This window comes from Dicentrarchus labrax, unplaced genomic scaffold (genome assembly GCF_905237075.1).
Source record: "Dicentrarchus labrax unplaced genomic scaffold, dlabrax2021, whole genome shotgun sequence".
Lineage (NCBI taxonomy): Eukaryota > Metazoa > Chordata > Actinopteri > Moronidae > Dicentrarchus > Dicentrarchus labrax.
Genome location: NW_026136719.1, coordinates 10,986,959 through 11,006,862, shown reverse-complemented (window position 1 = coordinate 11,006,862; position 19,904 = coordinate 10,986,959). Strand labels below are relative to the sequence as shown.

At 42.8% G+C, this 19,904-nt stretch overlaps 1 protein-coding gene and 1 long non-coding RNA gene across 4 annotated transcripts; one reads left to right on the top strand and one right to left on the bottom strand.

Annotated features, from left to right (window-relative positions):
- Positions 1–820: 820 nt before the first annotated feature.
- Positions 821–15,583, bottom strand: mapk6 (mitogen-activated protein kinase 6). 2 transcript variants are annotated; one of them, XM_051379014.1, is made up of 8 exons: positions 15,383–15,583; positions 10,250–11,207; positions 9,814–10,131; positions 4,876–5,020; positions 4,294–4,458; positions 3,949–4,144; positions 3,535–3,652; positions 821–3,282 (listed from the first exon to the last, which is right to left on the bottom strand). In XM_051379014.1, exons 2-8 carry the CDS (start codon positions 10,484–10,486, stop codon positions 2,182–2,184), a joined length of 2,280 nt encoding a protein of 759 aa, XP_051234974.1. In that variant the 5' UTR covers positions 10,487–11,207; positions 15,383–15,583; the 3' UTR covers positions 821–2,181. The 2 variants fall into 2 exon arrangements, with proteins under 2 accessions (XP_051234974.1, XP_051234973.1); XM_051379013.1 differs by lacking the exon at positions 15,383–15,583 and adding an exon at positions 12,048–12,206.
- Positions 15,584–15,648: 65 nt separating this feature from the next.
- On the top strand, positions 15,649–18,035 carry LOC127351468 (uncharacterized). 2 transcript variants are annotated; one of them, XR_007880901.1, is made up of 3 exons: positions 15,649–15,877; positions 17,410–17,465; positions 17,677–18,035. It is a non-coding gene; the product is annotated as an uncharacterized LOC127351468 (long non-coding RNA). The 2 variants fall into 2 exon arrangements; XR_007880902.1 differs by lacking the exon at positions 15,649–15,877 and adding an exon at positions 16,989–17,234.
- The last annotated feature ends 1,869 nt before the right edge of the window (positions 18,036–19,904 follow it).

Here is a 19,904-nt window from a genome sequence, read left to right as displayed (position 1 = left end):
CTTGTAACAGTATTTTCAGAGTTTGGAATTACTTTTACTGTCAGCCAAAAAAAGCATGTTTTGAACCTTTTTGAGCCAGTGCTGTAACTAGTAAGATGCAGACTATGTCATGTACCAATGTACATGGGAAACTTAGAAACTAAATGCTGTTGAGTAAATTAGAAACCAAAATGCAAAAAAGCCCTTTCTTCGGGTGTAAATATGATTTCTACCCTCCACCCATCCTGTCTGATTGTCAGTTGTCACCACAACCTGCAGGACGTTGTGATTTCCTCATAATCTAAAGTCATCACCTTGTCGAGTTCTCATGTTATTCAAGTTTTGGAGAAGTTTGGAAATACATACAGTAAAGCAGCCCTGTGGTGGGATGTGAAATGTTTCTACACCCGTTTCGCTAAGAGGGAAATGCGTCACTATTGCAGAACAGGCTAAATGCTGCTGCCAAAAAAATTAAGACGAGCACATTTGTATGTAATCCTGCCCGTTTCTCTGCAGGGTTTATACCTAAAAAGCAGGTGGGAATCTGTGTACCAATTCAACAGCTCTGATATATGGTTGGCAGAGTCAGAGCTACATTTAGCTGATGATTCAAAGCTTGTATCTCCAGTACTCAGTGTAATTTAGTCTGCCTACTTAAACATTAAAAGTGGAGTCTAGAAGTGGCAGCATCGTAGTCAGCACTTCTTCTCCAACAAGGATCGCGTGGCTGTGAGGTCATACAAAATTCAAGTTCCAAAAACACCATTTAACTTAGTTTACAAAGTCAGGGATGACTGTCTGACCTCAAAAACAAACAAAAAAAAAGGACAGACACAGGATAAACTCTTTGCCAGTAATTTTATTTTGAGATATTTTGTAGAACAGGGGAACCAATGATTACAAAAAAAAATAAGAATAATAATTCCATAAGTGTTCTACATGCTACACCTTAACCTAATTCATCATGCTTGCCTGGAAAAAGTACATAGAAATTTAACAAAAAACGTACAATTAAAACTGACGTACATTATACTCACCATTAACTTTACTGTGAATGTACCTTTCTCTTGCCTCCATGCACGCAATTTTTTACATTACATTTAGATAAAAAAATTAAGACTTTTAGGCGCTTCTTTAAACCATAAAGCAGTTTTTCCACTAAAGACAGAATGCACCTATAAATAAAAAAAATATATGAACAAAAAGAATGATATCCATTTGGACAATATTGGTGGAAAATGGAAAGCCTGAACTTCTTTTAAAACACAACAGATGAATGTGCATCCTACCATTAAACAAAGGAACACTTACACACCCATATAGTGCCGAAATGAAAATGGAAGTCTGTCCAACTCCTCAATCTTCAATAATCACATTGAAATAACACATTTTGATAAAATAAATATCGCACATCTGCTAGAAATAAATAATGATTACTGAAACACCTCACTATGTTAAATGCTAAAGTGAGACAGATTTCACGACCACTTCATTTCATGGTATGAGGATGGTCATGTGTGTAAAGCACTAGTGCGGCTTCGAGTGTCTCTCGCGGCTGTTACCTTGAGGTAGATAACACATTTACAATAACGCCTACGATAATGGTTGCTGCTGGCATCATGTGTCAGATTTACAGTATGAAAGGGTTATTAAGGAAGCTTTCTTCAGAGGGAAAAAGTCATAAAGTCATAAACAAATAATAAAAAAAAGGACATCCCATCCCCTTTTTTTTCTGTTGTATCCCATCCCAGGAAAGGGGGTTTTGAAAGCACTTTAAATGCCTACAGCAATGTTAGCGTCTACCATCCTTCCTTATGTCACACCCAAACAGCCAAACCCTCATTTCCTAAATCAGAACTCCTCTCCTACCATCAGTCTTTCTTTAATTCTCTCCTGCTTTCGGTTTCGTCTACAGTACTTAAGTGTGCGAGTGACATGCCAGTATAGCAATGACGGCGCAGACATTAACCCATGAAGGCCTGGTGATCAAGGCTCAGAGTGATGACCAAAACTCTTTAAATATAATAAATCACCCCTCTCAACTCTTAAAAAAAAAAAAAAAAAATTATAATAATTAAAAGTAACCATAATAAAAAAAGGTATGAAATGATTCAAGTACAGTAATATACCATATTATTAAAAAAAAACATAAAAACAAAACTGCCTAGATTCTGCACTGTGAGGGAGGATATATATATTTCTTTAATTAAGATGCTTGAAGATGCTGCTGTATGTTTTGTGGGCAATTTGTGGGGAGCATTTGACAGCGCAGGGGGTGAGGGACGCCTGGATGGATTTTAGAGGCAAGTCATCCGTGCTGTCAAAACCAGGAAGGGCCAGAGAGTCCAGCTGCACATTGAGCACAATCTCTGTGTTCCTGCCGAGGAAGCTCTCGTCTAGCTCTCTCACCTCCGAGGGCTCCGTCTCCAAGCCGGCCACAGTCTCTCCAACCCCCTCGTCCTTCCGGCTAAACAGGCGGTCCAGGTAGCTGGTGTAAGTGCTCTCCTTCTGGAGGTGGTCCTCTTTGCGAATGTCCCAGCATGCTTCATCTATCAAACAGCCGTTCTCCTCGACTCTCTCACCAGAGCCGAAGCTCTCCCAGGGCTGAGTGGGCCAGGCGCCGTCCCCGCTGACGACTGCCAACCCACCTCCGCCTAACTGGGCGAGGTTTACCAGGCACTTCTCCTCCTTCTCCTGACTTATGGACTTGGACATGGAGCCTGAGCGGGGAGCCTCAAGCTGAGAGACGGAAGAGTTGAGCTCATTGAGGAGGCCTACCTCGTTGAGCAGGGCCACCTCCTGGCAGGGTTCTGGCTGCAGGCTCAGTTTAATGGTACTGGCGATGAAGGAGTCAAAGTCAAAGCCTTGGTTCTGCTGGCTTTGCGGCTTCTCGGTCTGGTGTTTCTCCTGCTCTCGGTCCTTCTCCACCGGACTCTGGGTCTTTTCTGCCTCCTTAAGAGCGATCTGTGCCTTCACCAGCCCATTCTTCTCACACTTGCTCTTGGCCTTGCGGTCGGCCTTCTCCTTGCTCTGCTGCTCCTTCCAGTTGGAGAGGTCGATGATGAGCTTGGGTTCGTAGTAGTGGTTGACTTCACTGTCCCTCCAAATGAGATTGTCCAGGTAGGAGGGCGACACGGCCTTGTAGTTACAGGTGTGGCTACACTGTAAGTCACAGTATTTGTTCTCGTGGTGGTCGTCGTCGTCCTGCCAGGATCGCTCTGGCGGGAACAAAGTGGAGTAGTCGAAGGACGGCTCATCCAGGAACTTCTCCCGATCTCCATCAGCATATTTACGAGGATCCACCTGGAAACAGAAAACAGACACCATTTAGCCTTTGTTATCTTATCAAAAAGTAAATTAAATGTTAACCCTATACATTTAACAAAACTATTTTTGTTGTTTTCTTTTTAGAGCAATAAAATATTTATCCTATGCATCGTTCCATTTAGGAAGCACTTTGTCACACAACCCTTGTAACATTAATGAAACAGAAATAGAGGAGAGACTAATTGTTTTAACAAGAGTATGCATATGTTTGTCAAAATTCAAACACACCTGGACCTCCTCCTCATCAGTTACATCAGAGAGTGCCCTTGGGTCAACCTGAACTTCGTCTGGGTCATGGGTGCTGTGCAAGTGCCAGTCAGCCTCTGAGAGCTGGCTCTCATGATACCTGATAGAGTACAAAAGAGAGAGACTTAAGTACGAAGACGCAGAAGCACAAAATGTCTCAAAAGAAGCTGCAGCACAGGATCTGACAAAGAAAACACACCATTGAACTAATCCAGAAAAACGGAGCTGTGAGGTGAGGTCAGGTCACACGTACATCAATAGTATTATCGCTTAATTATTGGAGACAATTCTCCACTGAAACTAATCTCACGCAAGGAAACTGTCAAGATGTAACCGTACCTGCAAGCCTCATCACAGAGAGGAGATATTTGAGAGGGAATGAGTGAGCGAGCATACCTGTCCCAGGTGTGGCTGTGGCTCTGGTCCATGAGCAGGATATCATCTACTTCGTCCTCAATGTGGAAGGGGTGCAGAGAGACAGGCTCATCTAGGGGGAAGGAGTAGTCAGCCATATAGGGGTGGGCCAGGGCCTCTTCTGCAGTCAGACGATCCATGGGGTTAAAGGTCAGGATCTTTTCTAGGAAATCCAGGGCTGCAGAGAGGGAGAACAATTATCAAAAGAGGAAACATGCCATGTGACATATGAGATATATGACCCTGAACCCTATCTTTGGTCTGTGTTCCGGGACGCACTTCCTGAGCCTGAGAGTACTTCTGAATGAATAACTAAGTGGTACTCACCCTGGGGACTGACGTCAGGCAGCAGCTTGGCCAGTGGTGTATGAGGCTTGGACATGTCGTTGCGGATGAAGACAGGGATGACGCTGTGGAGCTCCTGTCGGTCTTCCTCTCGCAGTACAGGGATGGACTCCAGGATCAGCTGCATCTGCTCCAGTTCATGGGCTCCTGAAACACCAGGCAGACAAACATCAGGCGCTTCCTTCGAAGAGTTATGCAACATTCAACATCTGCATGACTGAGTGAGCTTGTTTTGAACAAGGTTGAGCGTAGCAGATCATGAGGACAGAGATGTTATTTGCCTTGTGTTCAGCTCAAGGCAGTTTTGACAAACAAGAACAGTCAGTCTCTCCCAGCTCCAGCTGGATATGCAAAGGACAGCAATAAGAATAGTAAATGCAAACTGACTTTTGGGCCTATCTCCTGTTTGTTCTGAAAAACTGGATATTGACTAGCATATATTTCGTCAGACCTATGCTCCATATTTACCTCATCAGAGTCACCTGACATGCTTCAACTACTTGCCAGTGTGTTTGCATATAAGAGGTTACAGTGAGTCACACACGAAACTGAGCCGACTCTTACCAGCAAAGAGGGTTTTCCCTGTGAGCATCTCAGCAAAGATGCAGCCAGCGGCCCACATGTCGATGGCTTTGGTGTAGTTGTTTGGAGAGAGCAGCAGGCGAGGAGATCTGTACCACTTGGTGACTAGGCCTTCAGAGAGATGGCCCTGTGTTAGGAGACAAGATATTTAGTGGGTCAGTGTGGCTGACATTTTTTTCCAAGACTACTCTTGTTCATGAACTGTTGTGTCCTCATGTTTATTTCATTCACAGTTAAGACGCTCTGCGGCTTCCCTCAGTATTAGATCAATGTGATTAGTATTACTTCATGTGCTTAAACGTTTGCCATACAACACTGCTGTTTACGCGAGTCCCAGAGCAAACCATGCCTGCTGGTCCGTGCTAAAGCTCATAACCCCTGTGCTGTCTCCTTGACGGGCAGACTGTCTCTGTGCTGGGTTGTGTACGTGACCAGCACAAAGAAACCAGAGTCAAACGACTGATAAAGGGGGGTGGTGAGGGGGGGTGATTCAGACACGTGCGGGCCCTGTCAGCAGTCTGAGAGAGCAGGATAATCCCCCCACTGCCACACACTCTACTCACTAGTGACACACCAGTAACACCAATCTGCACTCCACTCTCACACAGAACCTGACTACTCACAGGAACAGGACACTGAACACAAAGGGACCTGACACACACACACACACACACATCGGGGGAGGGAAGGTGGTAAAACAACACCGTCACTGCTCTTTCCCCCCGCCCCCTCCACATGCAGTGGTAGTTTGTGGTGAGACCAAAATGGTCGGCTCACAACTGAGCTAGGCTCCCGTTTCTGCCCTAAGTTAGCCACATATACTTGATGTCACTCTATCATGCAGTGTATCACCGCACACCATGGTTTTGGTGGGCCTATAAATGACACCATGTAGACTGCAGATCCTTCCTTTAGGTAACCAGATCATTTGTGCAGTGGCTTTCACCAGGAAGCTTGTGAAGAGGTTGAGGGGAATTGCAAGGTACTAACACATACCAGTAGGTCATATCCGACTGACTGAAACTTGTCCTACACCCTGAAACACAGCCAGTAAGTTGTCTGAACTATGTGAATGGGGCTACAGTGGAGAAACGAATGCAACAAGCATTGCAACAGAGATGTAGATTAGGTTAGCTTGAAAGAGTGTCGGGTCATTGCGTAAGGACAATTCTGTGTACGATGGACTCTGAACTTAAAGCAGCAGATTAGAGTTTGCCTACCAGCTGAAGGCATAAAGTGCATCAGGTGAATGTTCCAGCTTGCATTTTACTTTTACTGATCTGTAAGTGAGTCACTCAGCACAAAGACAGACACAGGCATTAAAGCCTCAGCCACCTCAATGATTCTGGCAACAGTTGGTGAATAACTTAACCAGCTGATCTATATCTGACCTGGCTGACATTTAATGACTCATAACAGGCTCCCTCAGTGTGTCTGGCTGTCACAGCAACCTTTAGCAGGTTGATCCAGATGTCAGTAAAGGTGGTTTGTGCTGCTTGACAAAAGATGGTGACTTAAAAAACTACGATAGATTTCCTTGCAGGCACTGAATGGTCTTTAGTCTCAACCCACCCACTCACACACACACACACAAATAATTTTACTGGCAAACCATGGGACTGTAAATAGTGAGATAAGTGGAGCTTTATTGCAGTTTCACAACCCATTAGACATATGGACCTAATTAATAAACAAACAATTTATTTCAATCTGGTCTATGGCTGGTGACCATAATCCCTACTACTTTTAGTACTTTTTTTAGTTACAAGACACTGCAGGATCTTTTTTTATACATGGGAAAAAGAGGTGAAACCACCTCTTTGAAATTCATTAAGTCGTCAACTCCCGAGCATTTTCATCCCATGAAGTCTGGTTCCAGACAAGCCTCTTGCTGGCTGAGTAATTAGGTCAAATGTGTGTGTTCTTGCAGTTGTGGTTTGGAGTTGTGTGTGGAGAAAGGACCTCTATGAACTCTTCCCTCCCCTATTTTATAACATTCCTGAGGTTATCATCTCTACAACATCACAAATTACAGAATTTTAAGCTGAGCGACAGGATAAGATCATATACTCAAGAGTTTCCCAGGTTTACATCAGTGTAACTACACTGATTACATTATTGCAAATAGACAATTTTCTATATCAATATATTATCTGCATATCCCACACAAGTTTTTCTGACATTTGTAGTTTTCATTTCAAAATGGTGTGAACACTAGACAGGATTTCACCTCGAAAGAACACGTGTTGCCACACTGAGTGGATGTGATATCACTTAGCTAAGGCACACATTAAATGTGTTACACTATCCTGGGAGTAGTTTACAGCCTAGGCCAGCCTAATTTAATACCAAAACAGCTTGCTTATGCACAGACATTGCTAAACCTAAATGGGTGGGTTATAGCCACAGTATTTCTTCTTTGTCTTGTTAAAAAAGGGGGCGGGCTACAACTGGAAATTAACATAGACTTTAGATCAGCTTCACATAAGGCCCTGAGCAAAGCTCCCACAACAAGACAAAGAGCTGGCTCGGAAGAGGGGGGGGAATCTGGGTTGGAGAAGTTGGATGAGTGCATGTGAATTCTTGCCATTCTTGATCCTGGGCCACCACGAGGGTCGGCCTTAAGGTTCACACAGGCAGAAACCGCTTGCTTTCTCAAAACAATGGAAAAGCAGCAGAGAAATACAGGTACTCTTGGCAAGCTTTACAAAGCATACTTAAAGCAAAGCAGGATTAATAAAAGCCTGAATCATGAGGAGTTATGTTCATATAACCCAAGCAAAACAAAAAAGGGGGAATGTGGGAAGAAAAGGTGAAACAAATGTCTTGTGCCTACACCATGTATGACTGTAGATAACTCATTACTGAAACTACGCCAGACACCGAGGTTCACTGGCAAAGAGCGCTTCTTTATTTAGACACGACGTTATTCAAATAACATGCACTCAGCCACCCAGCTGCTCCGACTCACCAAGCCTGCTAGAAGTAGACGATGGTTGTGAGATTCTGCCCTTATGTCCGGCCAACACTGAAACCAACTGTTTTTTTACACCTCCACACTCACTAGTGCTGTATGAGGGTCACGGGTTCATTTTCAAACAAGCCTCATTTGGTCTGAGACACCAGACGCACACTCAATTAGATGACTATGGGTGCTGTGAAAAAGAGGCAGGTTGAGGTATCAGTGTTCTCCCTCCCCCCCGCCACACCACTATTGTTATCATAGCAGAGACAGACAGACCAAACACAGCAACGCTGTTTGGAGAGGAGAGCAGAGTCAAAGCCTATTAAAGTCAATCTGACGACATGACTACAGCATTTGTATCCTTGACAAAAACTCAGCAGCAGTAGTCTGCTGCAGCACTACAGCAGACAATAGCCAAACACAAGAGAGCTGACCCCAGTCAAGCAGCTTTTCAATACCCACTTGCCTGCATGTTTCCCATCAGGAAAAAACTGCTTATATAGAGGGAAAAAAGCCCACATGGCAAACCCTGCTGTAAGGGAGGAGTGCAGAAACATTGGGTGGGAGGCTACAGTGACTGAACTGTGTGAGAAACTCTCACTTCTTCCTGTCAACTATGAGCCATTGCTTTCCTCTTCATATTGCAGAGAGACCTATTGTCTCCACCTAAGATATGACTCATATGAGAATACAGAACTACTGAAGTATAGTAACAGTGGTGAGCTGGTAATCAGCAGTTCTGGTAAACAAGTGTGTGTGTCAAGCAGTGTCTCAGAGTGGTGTGTGCTGGGACAGGATCTCGGCTGTGTAAGGGATATGAATGAGCCATGCCAGCCAGAGGGATCACATCACGTGAGGCGACTTTAGACCCTCCGACGACTAATCTGAGACACGTGTAAGTATCTGACTGCCTTGGTGCTCCCAACCTAGATTTCCAAGCGTAACACCACCATATGGCCTTTAACTGGAATGTCCTCATCCCTTTATAAGGTGATAGAAACACACAAGGGCCATACAGCCCTTCCACCTGGCTACAATTAGACAGAATGATCCATACTCTCCTCATACTAAAGATAAAAGCAACCTACTTTATTGCTACCATTACACTGCTTAACAAAACAAAATACAAGTTTATAGAGAGCATTAAAATGTGTACATTCAACATTTGGCGCGTCAACATCTGGCTTTTAATGCCCAATTTTACATTATGCTGGCATCGGATGAGAAACAGAAAATCCTGTAACAGGAAGAAAACAGCTTTCTCTGCCATCCAATTTTCTTGATTCTACAATTCAAAAGGCATGAAAATGGAGTAATGACCTCCTGCAAATGGAACTGAGGGAAAACGTGCATATAAATAAATACTTACATGTTTTAATGCAGCATGTCCATAACGGATCTACTGCAGCCTCAAGCCTTCAACATTATTATTAGAAGCTGATGAAGGCTCATGGCTGAACTGCGCCTGCTACGTTCAAATATTTGCTGTTTTCTTCCACCTGGGACTGCGGATTGTTTTCACCTTCTTTAAGCCACATTATCGTGAACCCACTCATTTGTATATTTAGACTTGGAGCCGAGCCCATTTTTACTTCTAATTGTATACACTTGTAAATTGGGGGGAAAAAAAAGTTCTCAGGGTTGTGTTTTCCACAGGCTCACTTCGGTTGACAAGGGAAACTGAGGCACTACCTCAAGGAACCACATCCTGTCTTGTTTACTTCCTGCTGTGAAACTGTGTAACCCTTGGGAGCACCACATTACTTGGCAATAACGTAAACATCACGTTTCACAGCAACAAAGCACTCATCTTTGGGCAGACAATGTGCAAACATTGTTATGATTGCTCTTCTGAGAAGTCTATGCAGCATTCACTCGTCACAAAACTCCATATAAATCCAAATTTTCCATGAACACAAGACTGTCTGGAAAAGCTACTCGGAGACTGGTCCTACCTTGTGAGAGTAGTGGGGGTCCATGATGCGGGCCAGCCCAAAGTCCCCGATCTTCAGTACCAGGTCCTCTGTGTTGACAAACAGGTTGGCAGGCTTGAGGTCACGGTGCAACACATTGGCAGAGTGGATGTACTTGAGGCCCCTGAGGAGCTGGTACATGAAGAGCCTAGCATGACCCTCAGAGAGAAGGCCCCTCTCCAGCAGCTGACACAGGTCCGTCTCCATGTACTCCTGCACAATGTAGACCGAGTTGACCTCTGTCAGGGACACCACGTCCTCAGTTAGCCTGCGACCATTTGGGCCCAATGTTTCAAACACCTGGTGACGTAAAAATAAGGGTCAGTTTTACAAATTGCACTTAAACTCATCTTGTTTTCTTTCAACCTCAGGAAATAAGATAAGTACCCTTTGCTGCTTTGAGCACGATGAAACCCACCTTGACAATGTTGTCGTGGTCGAGGCGCCTGATGATTTTGATTTCCCGCAGGGCATGCTTTACACTCTGGGGGTCTGTCAAGATAATTTTCTTCACAGCTACACGCTTGTCACAGTCAGTGTCTACTGCGGAGAACACGAGGCCATTCCCTCCGTAGCCCAGAGGCTTCAGGTCCATGTAGCGAGAGCCCAGGTCAAAGCCGTGGATGTTCATCAGGGACTCAAACTTCTCTGCCATGACGACTATTTTCGGCTTTCACACCACACTTCTGCTGTCTCTAACGTTTGGTCTCTGGCCTTTCTCAAGTCCAACTTTAACACCAACAGAGGAATTTATTTGACAATTCCCCCCCCCCACACTGTTTCAGAGGCTGCGCTAACGGACCCCTGTACAGACGACTACCCAGTCCCGCACCCCCCCTGTCAAGCCGTCACTGTCAAATGTGGGGCACTAATGTGTAGTCAAACTTTCTTTCCATATTGAATAGGGAGAGAAAATGTAAACTTTTAAGTCCTCCTCAAATCCTGGATGTGTGGATATCTTTGTTTTTTTTGTTTTTTTAACTTGGCAGTCCTTAGTAGACTAGTGTTTATGGACTGTTGTGGAATGGGCTGGAATTGGGCCGATTAAAAAAAATCACTGAAACTATGTTAAACTATAAAATCATGTAGTTGCATCCTTACAGTGCAGATACATTCAGTGTATGACTGGTCCTGAGCAGCTTCATATGAAATGTGCCTAAATGCACAGTTGTTGTTTTGTTTTTTTTCTTACTGGTTTTATATATAGAAGTTTTTATCTGTCTATGTGATTTTCCTGGCAAGTCATCTGATCTGTAAAACTGAAATGAGTCTGGCCTTTTTTTTAAGTCTTCAAAGTAATGTTTCACCCTCAATGATCAGGTGGCTCAAGCTCGCCACAGTCGCAATCAAAACTATCCTCCATTTTACTATATAACCTGAAAGACAAGAGAAAACAGAACAAAAAAAAACCATTATTAGTTCCAGTTAAATAAGAGTTTATAGTCCATTGTTCACAGCAATGATTTAACCTGTTCCACGAAAGCGTAGTCACACCCAACCTTTTATCTAGATGATGGTATTTTGGGGGATTTCACTTCACAAAGCAACAGAAAAACAACAAACCGTGTCATTCACCGGCTTCTGCTGAAACGTGGTGTCAATGGAAACTAACCCTCCCCCGCCCGGTTTAAGCGCTTGCTAGTCCGGTTTCTGGGTATCGATAAAATTGTGATTCAACCCCATATATGCTACGCTAAGATTACCATTTGCGAGTATGTTTAATACCACACATTTGAGCTTTAAAAAACAGCCTTTAATCCGTATATTTGTGTGTTCATACCGCCTTTTTTACGGCCTTCAGCGAGTGTCTGGTGGAAGAGGAAAAAAAAAAAGCCACGAATGGAAGCACAACGGCAGCCTGACAACCTACTGACAGACCTCCATCGACTTGGTTTTAATAAAAACACATCACCACACGCAGGCAACACATTAAACCACACTATTAGACAGAAGATCCTAAAAAACACACTGCCTGTTTTGGGAAATATAAAACACAAGGTTGGAGTGAAACCCGCCGATAGCGCGAACAAAGGAGCCGTTGTTGGCGGAGGCTTCTTGACTACGTGGTACAGCTTCCCCCCGCTGCGCTAGAGGAGCACAAAGCCGACGTCGGTTAAACGGCTACAGCAAGCCCCCCAAAAACGACCGCAAATCCACAGTGAAAATGACATTTGATGGTAACGCTGACAACCGTAGAGGCATACGGGGTTACTCACAGGCCTTGTTCGTTGCATTAGGTTCGTTATAGCTCTAATCAAACCCTAGACGAGGTTTGACTGCGCTCCGCTGCTGCTTTCTGCGGCTCTGTTGCAATCGCCATTTAGTGCTGGGCACAGCTATGAAAGGCAACGCTGACGTCACGACGCTGCCTTTACTGACTGTCGGAAATATCCCAACATCCAGAGACTAGTATTATTATTATTGTTGTTGTTGTTGTTGTTAGCTCGTTATTTGTGTATTTATTTATTATTAACTCGCTATTATGATTTTAACTATAAATGACAAGTTACAGCTACAAATAATCACTCTCAGGTTCACTGGGTTCATTAACCAGCATTTTTACTGCTATGTTATTTGGACATTATCTTTTTATGTACGTTTTTTTTATGATCCCAGAAACATTAAATCCCCTCTCTTTTTGTTAAATATTCTTAATAATGTAGGCTAATAAAAATGTAATACAAATATTCGGTAGGCTATATTTATTGCATGGATTGGATCCTTGTGCTATGTAAAGAAAAAATTTACCAATAAATAAAACAAATACCAGAAAAGAAACTACTTTTTGGTACTAACTTGTAACTTACATACTTAAGCATATCAGATATTACAGGTTATAATATCTTAACTGTAAGTTGGTCTTTATACATCTTGGAGTTTCCAGCAGTACGTGAAAGCAGCAGGAGTCATTCAAAACATGTGTTCAAAGTTGGAAATCACGTGACAGCGGTAGATTCAAAAATCCAGCTTAATATTTACAGGTTTATGGATGAAAATGATAACAGCATAGTACAAAAGGCAGTAATGCTTGCAGTACACAACAATGCTATAAATCTTTATGTGTAGCCACATAGCACCTTTAAAACAAAGTTCAGCCACGGTTACAATAGTTAAGCCTGTTTATAATTGGCACCTACAGCAGAAACAAACATTATAAAAAGATTTTGACTTTTTTTCCTCTTCTGTCACTGGTTGTATTTAGCTGCCTCCTAAAATATAAACACAATGATCTATGATAAAGGATGGGGGGAAAAGAACATTGTGTATCCTATTTTATTTCCGATGCAAGGAAATGGAAAAAAACAACAACCCAAAAACTGGTGGTTAGGCTTCACAAAATGCTGCAGACCACGCAGGCGCCATGACAGGTGCTTATCTTACCTGAATTAGCAAGACATGTCAGTGGTTATGTTTTCTTCTTTCTATTTGCTGTGCAGTAGTATTTCATATTCTTCCAAAATTGAGTCAAGCCAACAGACAATTTGGGCCTATCTAGGCCTGCCAATGGTCTCCAGCCTCTTCACAGGCTATAGTCTGGTCTCTCTTCAGTGTTTCCATCCATGCGTTATTTCCCCTACATACAGCCTACAGTAGACTAGTTATTAATTTGTTTTTCTCTTTGAAAGCAGGCTATTGTTTTCCGCATTGGTCTACGATTTGTTTTCCCTATTTGTTTTTGTCTTTGATGGGAATTAAGGTTGTTTTCAGATTATGGCACGCAGAATGGCATTAGTCGCGTCAGTGAGAAACATCGCTCGGACAGTTCACTCACTGCGGCTGTTTGCGGATTTAGAAAGTCCATCTGGCATCGAGATGCTCAGGGTGTTTTCTCTTATAGCGCGTCCGCACTCAGAGCTCATCTCCATGAGGCTTAAACATCCCGGGAAAAACAAAGTCAAGAGGTTAAAGATGCTCAATGTTTCCTGTGTTTCGATCCCCTCATTCAGACTGCGGCTCGTATGGTCCTCTCTGTCTGCGTGGACGCTGTGAATGAATGAAGGGATGGATGGGCGGGCAGGCAGCAGCATCACAGCCGCAGCAGTCTACATCAGCATCTGCAGGCAGACCATGTGAGAACCCATGTGCCCGAGAATGCAGATGCCTCTCACAGGCCGGGATGGGCTCTGCGATGGAGAGCAGGACCTGCATGCGGACTGGACGGGATGCGACAGACTTGGAGAGCTACTGTCTCGGTTATTAGTCGGAGAAGGAGAGAGGAATGTTAAGGAAAGATCTGCTATAGTCTTATTTTTAAGTTGATATTGAAGAAGATATTTTTATCCCATCCATCAGAATTAAGTTATGTAATAGCCTAATGTACAATTATAATATTTCATAGTATTACATTTTAAAGCTATAGAGAAAAGAGAGATGTCTATAATGCAGTTTAGAGGCTTTATGTCATTTTTGCTGTGATATACTGTAGTATATTGTAGGCTATTAATACTCAATAATTATAATAATGAAGAATGAAGGGAATGAAAGAAACTACTTAAAGAAGTGTTTCTATTTTCATTAATTCATTCATTGTAAGTTTACATTTACATTTAGTAAATAATGCTAAAAATGCTACTTTATTGATCAATGTTTTGATTCCCCTCCTCTACTCGAAGGTCAGAGGTCAGGGTATAGTGCAGTTTAATTGTCTTTGCTCTGGGGCACTTCAGTACAGATTCAGTTTTCTGATGAGACATTTTGAACCCATGTCCTCCTGTTGAGGGATGCACTGCCAGCAGAGAGAGAGACTGGCCTCTGGGTCGCTTTCACAAGACTCACTGATTTCTTCTACATTAATAATTAAAAATCAGATTTGTAGATAAGGAATTGGCACCTGCTTGCCCCAGTATACTCTTTGCCCTCCGCTGTAGCCTACATGAATGAATGGAGGTCAGAAAGTAAAGCTGCATACTGTATCTCTCCCTATCTGTCTGAGTAATTAAATAATTCTGTCACATTTTAAACGTTTTGGAGAAAAAAAATCTTCCTCTTTGTTATTTGTGTCTTACAACATGTCTCTACCAGTGTCATTACAGCCTCTGCTGAAGGCCTCCCTTGCATTATGAGACAAATAGTTTTAATTTTAACCCAACACATTTTACTTTGTAATTTAATTGAGATTACACAGTTATCTATCACAACTAGTGACTGTATTACTGTAATGTTCCATGCTACAAAACAAACACTGTACTGTTGCAATCCAGCAGGGGTCTTGTTTGTTGAGCACAGAGTATCCCCTTGTGTGACGAATGTGCACACACTGTGTACCTATGTTCATCTGCTGGTGAAAGTGGTATGACTCTTACACACAAGCACACAGACACTTTGACCTATACAAAGAATCTGAGTGTGTCTCAGCCCCATTCCTGCTTTACAATCCTTTAACTCACTATAAAAGGAAAACGTATCACCTGTTGTTTATGTTTCACTTGTTTTCCTTGTTTAATTATTTTGCCTAAATTCTAGGCAGAAACAGACTTATCCTCAACATCACTAACAGGTCCCCTTTCATACTTGTTTACTTTGCAGGTAATGAAATCTTCTTGCCACTTACCAAGGCTGAAATTCTCCTGAGATGACTGGAGCAACATGGTACAAAAGTTAATAGTCCATCCAGGAGAATTTATACTGTATATCCAGCACTGCTAGTTCTACAGGCAGATAGGCGGAGCGGTTCAAGCACAGTCCAGTATCTCCCTGTATATGTGTGGGTATGTGAATGTATTCTCAGAGCTTTAGCAGTGTGTTATCCTACTCCATGTGTCTCTGGTTGTGAGGTGGAGCTCCATGGAGAGTTAATATAGGCCAGGCTGGAGAGGGGAGGAGACTGCTCTGTGCATGGCATGGCCTGTCAGTGTGTCAGACCAACTACCAGTAGAGTCCACTGCCACCACTTCTCTCTGTCTCACTTTCACTGCTACTTTCTTACTCTTCTTTCTATTTTTTTCCCCCTCACTCATACATTTTATTTCTTCATGTTTTGATCCAGTCTAAGCAGAAAAAGAACTAATCCTTTGTAGCCTGGACTGAAATATGTTCCTGCGTCTGGGTGAGACCTTTGCAAATCCAGTTTTGGTCATTCATGAGTTTTATCTGTCGGCTTAAATCAAAAGATTAAATCCTAATGGGTTGTGAATGTTCTGCATTTTTTGGGATTAGAAAACACATTTGAGTTAAATGAAAAATACACGCTTATATTTATAAACAAGGAAGGGCTTGTCACAATACAACACACACAGATACTGTATTGTTGTTCATGTATTTTCATAAGCTCTTGACAGGCGTCAGATCAATGTTTTGCAAAGAACAGAACATACAATATATGTCAGTACAAGAAGGCACTTTTATGTGTTTGCTGTTCATCCTCTGAAGGGGAGCTTTTGTGTTTTATTGCTCACTGTAATGGTCTGTATCAGTGGGGGGTTTATGAAGTTTTGATTCAACAAATTCCAGAGAAGAGTCGGTGCAGAGCTCTCTGGAGAACGATGGCTGTCTGTTTTCCTCCTGCCCCAGAAATGCACTAATCTTTCCATCCTGAAATCCATATCTGCTGTCTTACATCTCCCTCTTCTCACATGGTGTCTGCCACTCTCTGCCTGCGAGACTGGTCCTGCTGGCAGGACTCCTTTCTCCGTCTTGATCTGCTTGTTATAAGGCAGGTTGCTGGTTTCTCAGTAGACTGGTCTGTTTGGACCATAAGGAAATGTGTGCTTGTGTTTGTTTGATATTTAAACCAGACTGCTGCAGGGTCTGGACCAACTGTGTGTTATCAAAATATCTGAATGGACGTATGAAGAAATGAGGGCAAAGCTGTGGGTTTTGTGTTTGCCTATATTTTTCTTCTTTCCCCCTGACTGCTTTCTTATTTTTGCCTGCAGTATAAATCTGTGTGTTTGTGTTTTGCCACTGTACGAATCGACTGTAACTTACACGCAAAGGTTAGCCTGAATGGGCAATTCTAGACTCGTTGATGATCACCATGAATTACTTAATCACTGATTACCCTGAATGAGTACCGTAAGAGACAATTATATAACACAACTTGCAGAAGCAATATGGCAGTCGGACTGACCAATCTCTGATGCTTCTGCTGTTTTCCATGTAGTCTCTGCTGTTATAAAGCTGTCTTACTTAACCTGAAGCCAAGGTGCAGAATGGATCAAGACAGGGCATGAATTCTTGCACCCCTGTTAATATCAGTGGCCATTTGACCCTTAGGAGCTGCGTTATCCATGGACACCCTGTTCACATCAGATATCACGCAACTCAGGCATTTCACAGTGTTGTGAAAGAGGCCTACACAGAGAAAGTGTTGGCACACTTTCCCCACAGTGATTGTGTCTCCAGTGCAGGGGGCTAACATGTTTACATAACGACATCCTTCTGCGGTTTGATCTACAGAACAGGTGATAACAGAATTATCTTGAAATGCCAAGATAGTCTTTCTGCCTACTCCTAAAAATGTACAGTTGATTCATTCCTAAACCTCTCTGGTCTTTGCCTGAAATTTTCCAGAAGGCCTCTTCATTGTAACCATTAACTCAGAGTGAACAGGCTGTCTCATGTAACTTTCTCTTCCAGGATCTTCCTCTCTTCCTGCGTCACCACCGAGAATGTCCACGTACCACTGCTCAAAGGTAAGGCCATGATTAGTGTATAAAGAAACAAAATCTGCACACACTCCTGCATGGCTAATATGTCTGTGTGCAGGAGAGATGGGATCACATTCAGCTATTTGAATGATTTATTCCAAGGGTTGAGTGTTAGTGGGGCGTGACAATATTGTTATGTAATGCACAACAGTGCCACCGCTACTGGCCTGGAATTAGCCTTTTTTTCTCTCTTTAGGCTGACAGACAGCGTTTCTGTGGATAGTGCGCAATGTTTACAGGCCTATCAGTTGTACACATTAATGCAAAGATATTAGAGCAGCATCAAGTCTTCCTCCAGAGGACGGGAGAGGAGAGGGAGGAGAGGAGAGGAGAGGAGAGGAGAGGAGAGGAGAGGAGAGGACCATCTGCCTTTGCTTTGCCTTCCTCTCACCATCTGCGAGTGGCACATCCTAAGACCTACAGGGCTCTCTCTGTGCGTGTGTGTTTGGGGTATAAGCCATGATGTGACTATGATGTCTATGTCTATGATGTGATATAACCTGTTTTGCCTGTTCTTTGCCATCAGACAAAAAATAAAACAGACAATTCTCTGGATGTTCTGCAGTGAAATTATTTAGTGATCTGGCAGGGATATTGTGTGTATTGTGTGTGTCGTGTGTTTGATGTGATTGAATTTGTTTGTATGGGGTCAGAGATAAAACTGGGTGTTTGGTGGTGATGTAAGAGGATCAGACGCTTTGGAATCTGGAGGTTTTTAACAGGACTAACAGAAACTTTTTTGTACACATTTAAAAACTACTGAAACAGGTTCAGATAACAAACATGTTGTCAAACTCACTGTCCAGGCCTGTTTTTTTTAGATCTTGGCAGGGTGTTTTTGGATGGCGTAACAATGAATTAATCGGGTGTAAATTTAGATATTCAATCAACTCAGTTAGTCCAGAGAAGCTTGGCACACATTTAGACAACTGAAATAATAACCTTACGGTATGTTGCTTGCAGTTAACTAGTCTTTAAATGTTACCTACAATTACACATTGTGGTAAACCTTACACACAGTCTTCTCAAGGACAGGTATTAAGAGGAAAAAAAACTTCCATTTTCTCAAGCAGGACTTTGCCCTCTTGTAAAGGATTGAAAAAAACCTGAACTACCTAAATGTCTTAATAGATAACAAATCTGAACCAAGGTTCATTTGAACAACAAATCTTATAGTTTTTGGTCAGTCATTTCCGAAAATGTTTGATGTCACACTTGAATGGAAATTTTTGTTCTTACGGCAATAAAACCATAAAGATAAAAAAAAAAAAACAAGGTCAGAAGTTGCCCTGTATTCCTGCCACAAATCCTGAAGAAGCTCACTGTTCAATGTCTGAAAGAGACCATAAAACTGATAATTACACCAACACCGTCCACAGCATTATAGTGGAGAGAGTGAGAGATAGATTGATAGATATCACAGAGCTGCAATTTAAAATGCTGTGTATGATATCTGCTATCTAGATGTGTGGTAATATTACCACAGTAGTAGTCCTATCACTCTCTTTTTACTGTCTACAAGGTCTTATTTCTCATAATATTTGGGTTTCAAATAAGATCGAGGACATCCTGTGTCATCATTATCAGCATTCTGCTGTCTGAACATGTTTCATAACTCCTGCTTTTGTCTCCCTCAGTCTGTTTTGTGAATGTTGTTGGTCAGATGTTCTCCCTGTTAATTATCTATGTGTGTTATGTCAGTGAATGACTAATTGTAAGTTTGCATGTAAACACTGGTGTTTTTTTTTTTGCGTGTGTAAGAGAGTGTATCTGTCTGTGCTTGTGTATATTAATACAAGGCGAGGTCATGATGCTGTTCCCACCTGTGACTTAATTAACAATTAAATAACCTTCCTGTTATCTCTCCTCTCAGACATTTCCATTTGCTGACTTTCAGCAGAACTCCGTCTCTCAATACCAAACAGCCGCAGCATCAAGCCTCTCTTCTTGCATTGGGTCACACCAGTGGCACATATAGGATTGATTGGCCTCTTCTCTCTGAGTGTGTGTCAGAGGTGCTGAACAGCAGCACTCTCCATTAATCACAGACTGATCACAGCTGAACCTGAAACTCACACAAATTGCTCAGCGTGTTGGCCTCCATCCCTCCTCAGTTTCCCATCAGCTGAACTCAGGAGGACTACAGAGTGGATGGTGCTGCACAGCCAGCCAACAGTATTAAGATTACCAGCTTGGGATCGGGCCTGTTTTTTGAATGTGGCAGCAGTCGGTGAATAGCACTGCAGCTGCTCTCATTGCCCCGCTTCCTTAGCCTCCCTGCATTGGCTCTGTGTGTCTGTCACTGCGGATCGATGCAGCACTAGACCAGGAGAAAAGCACACAATGTTCAGTTCTATCAGTAGAGTGGCAGGTCTAATGGGGGCCCTGTCTGGCCAATCTTGGCCTGACCAAGCCAAGCTGTCA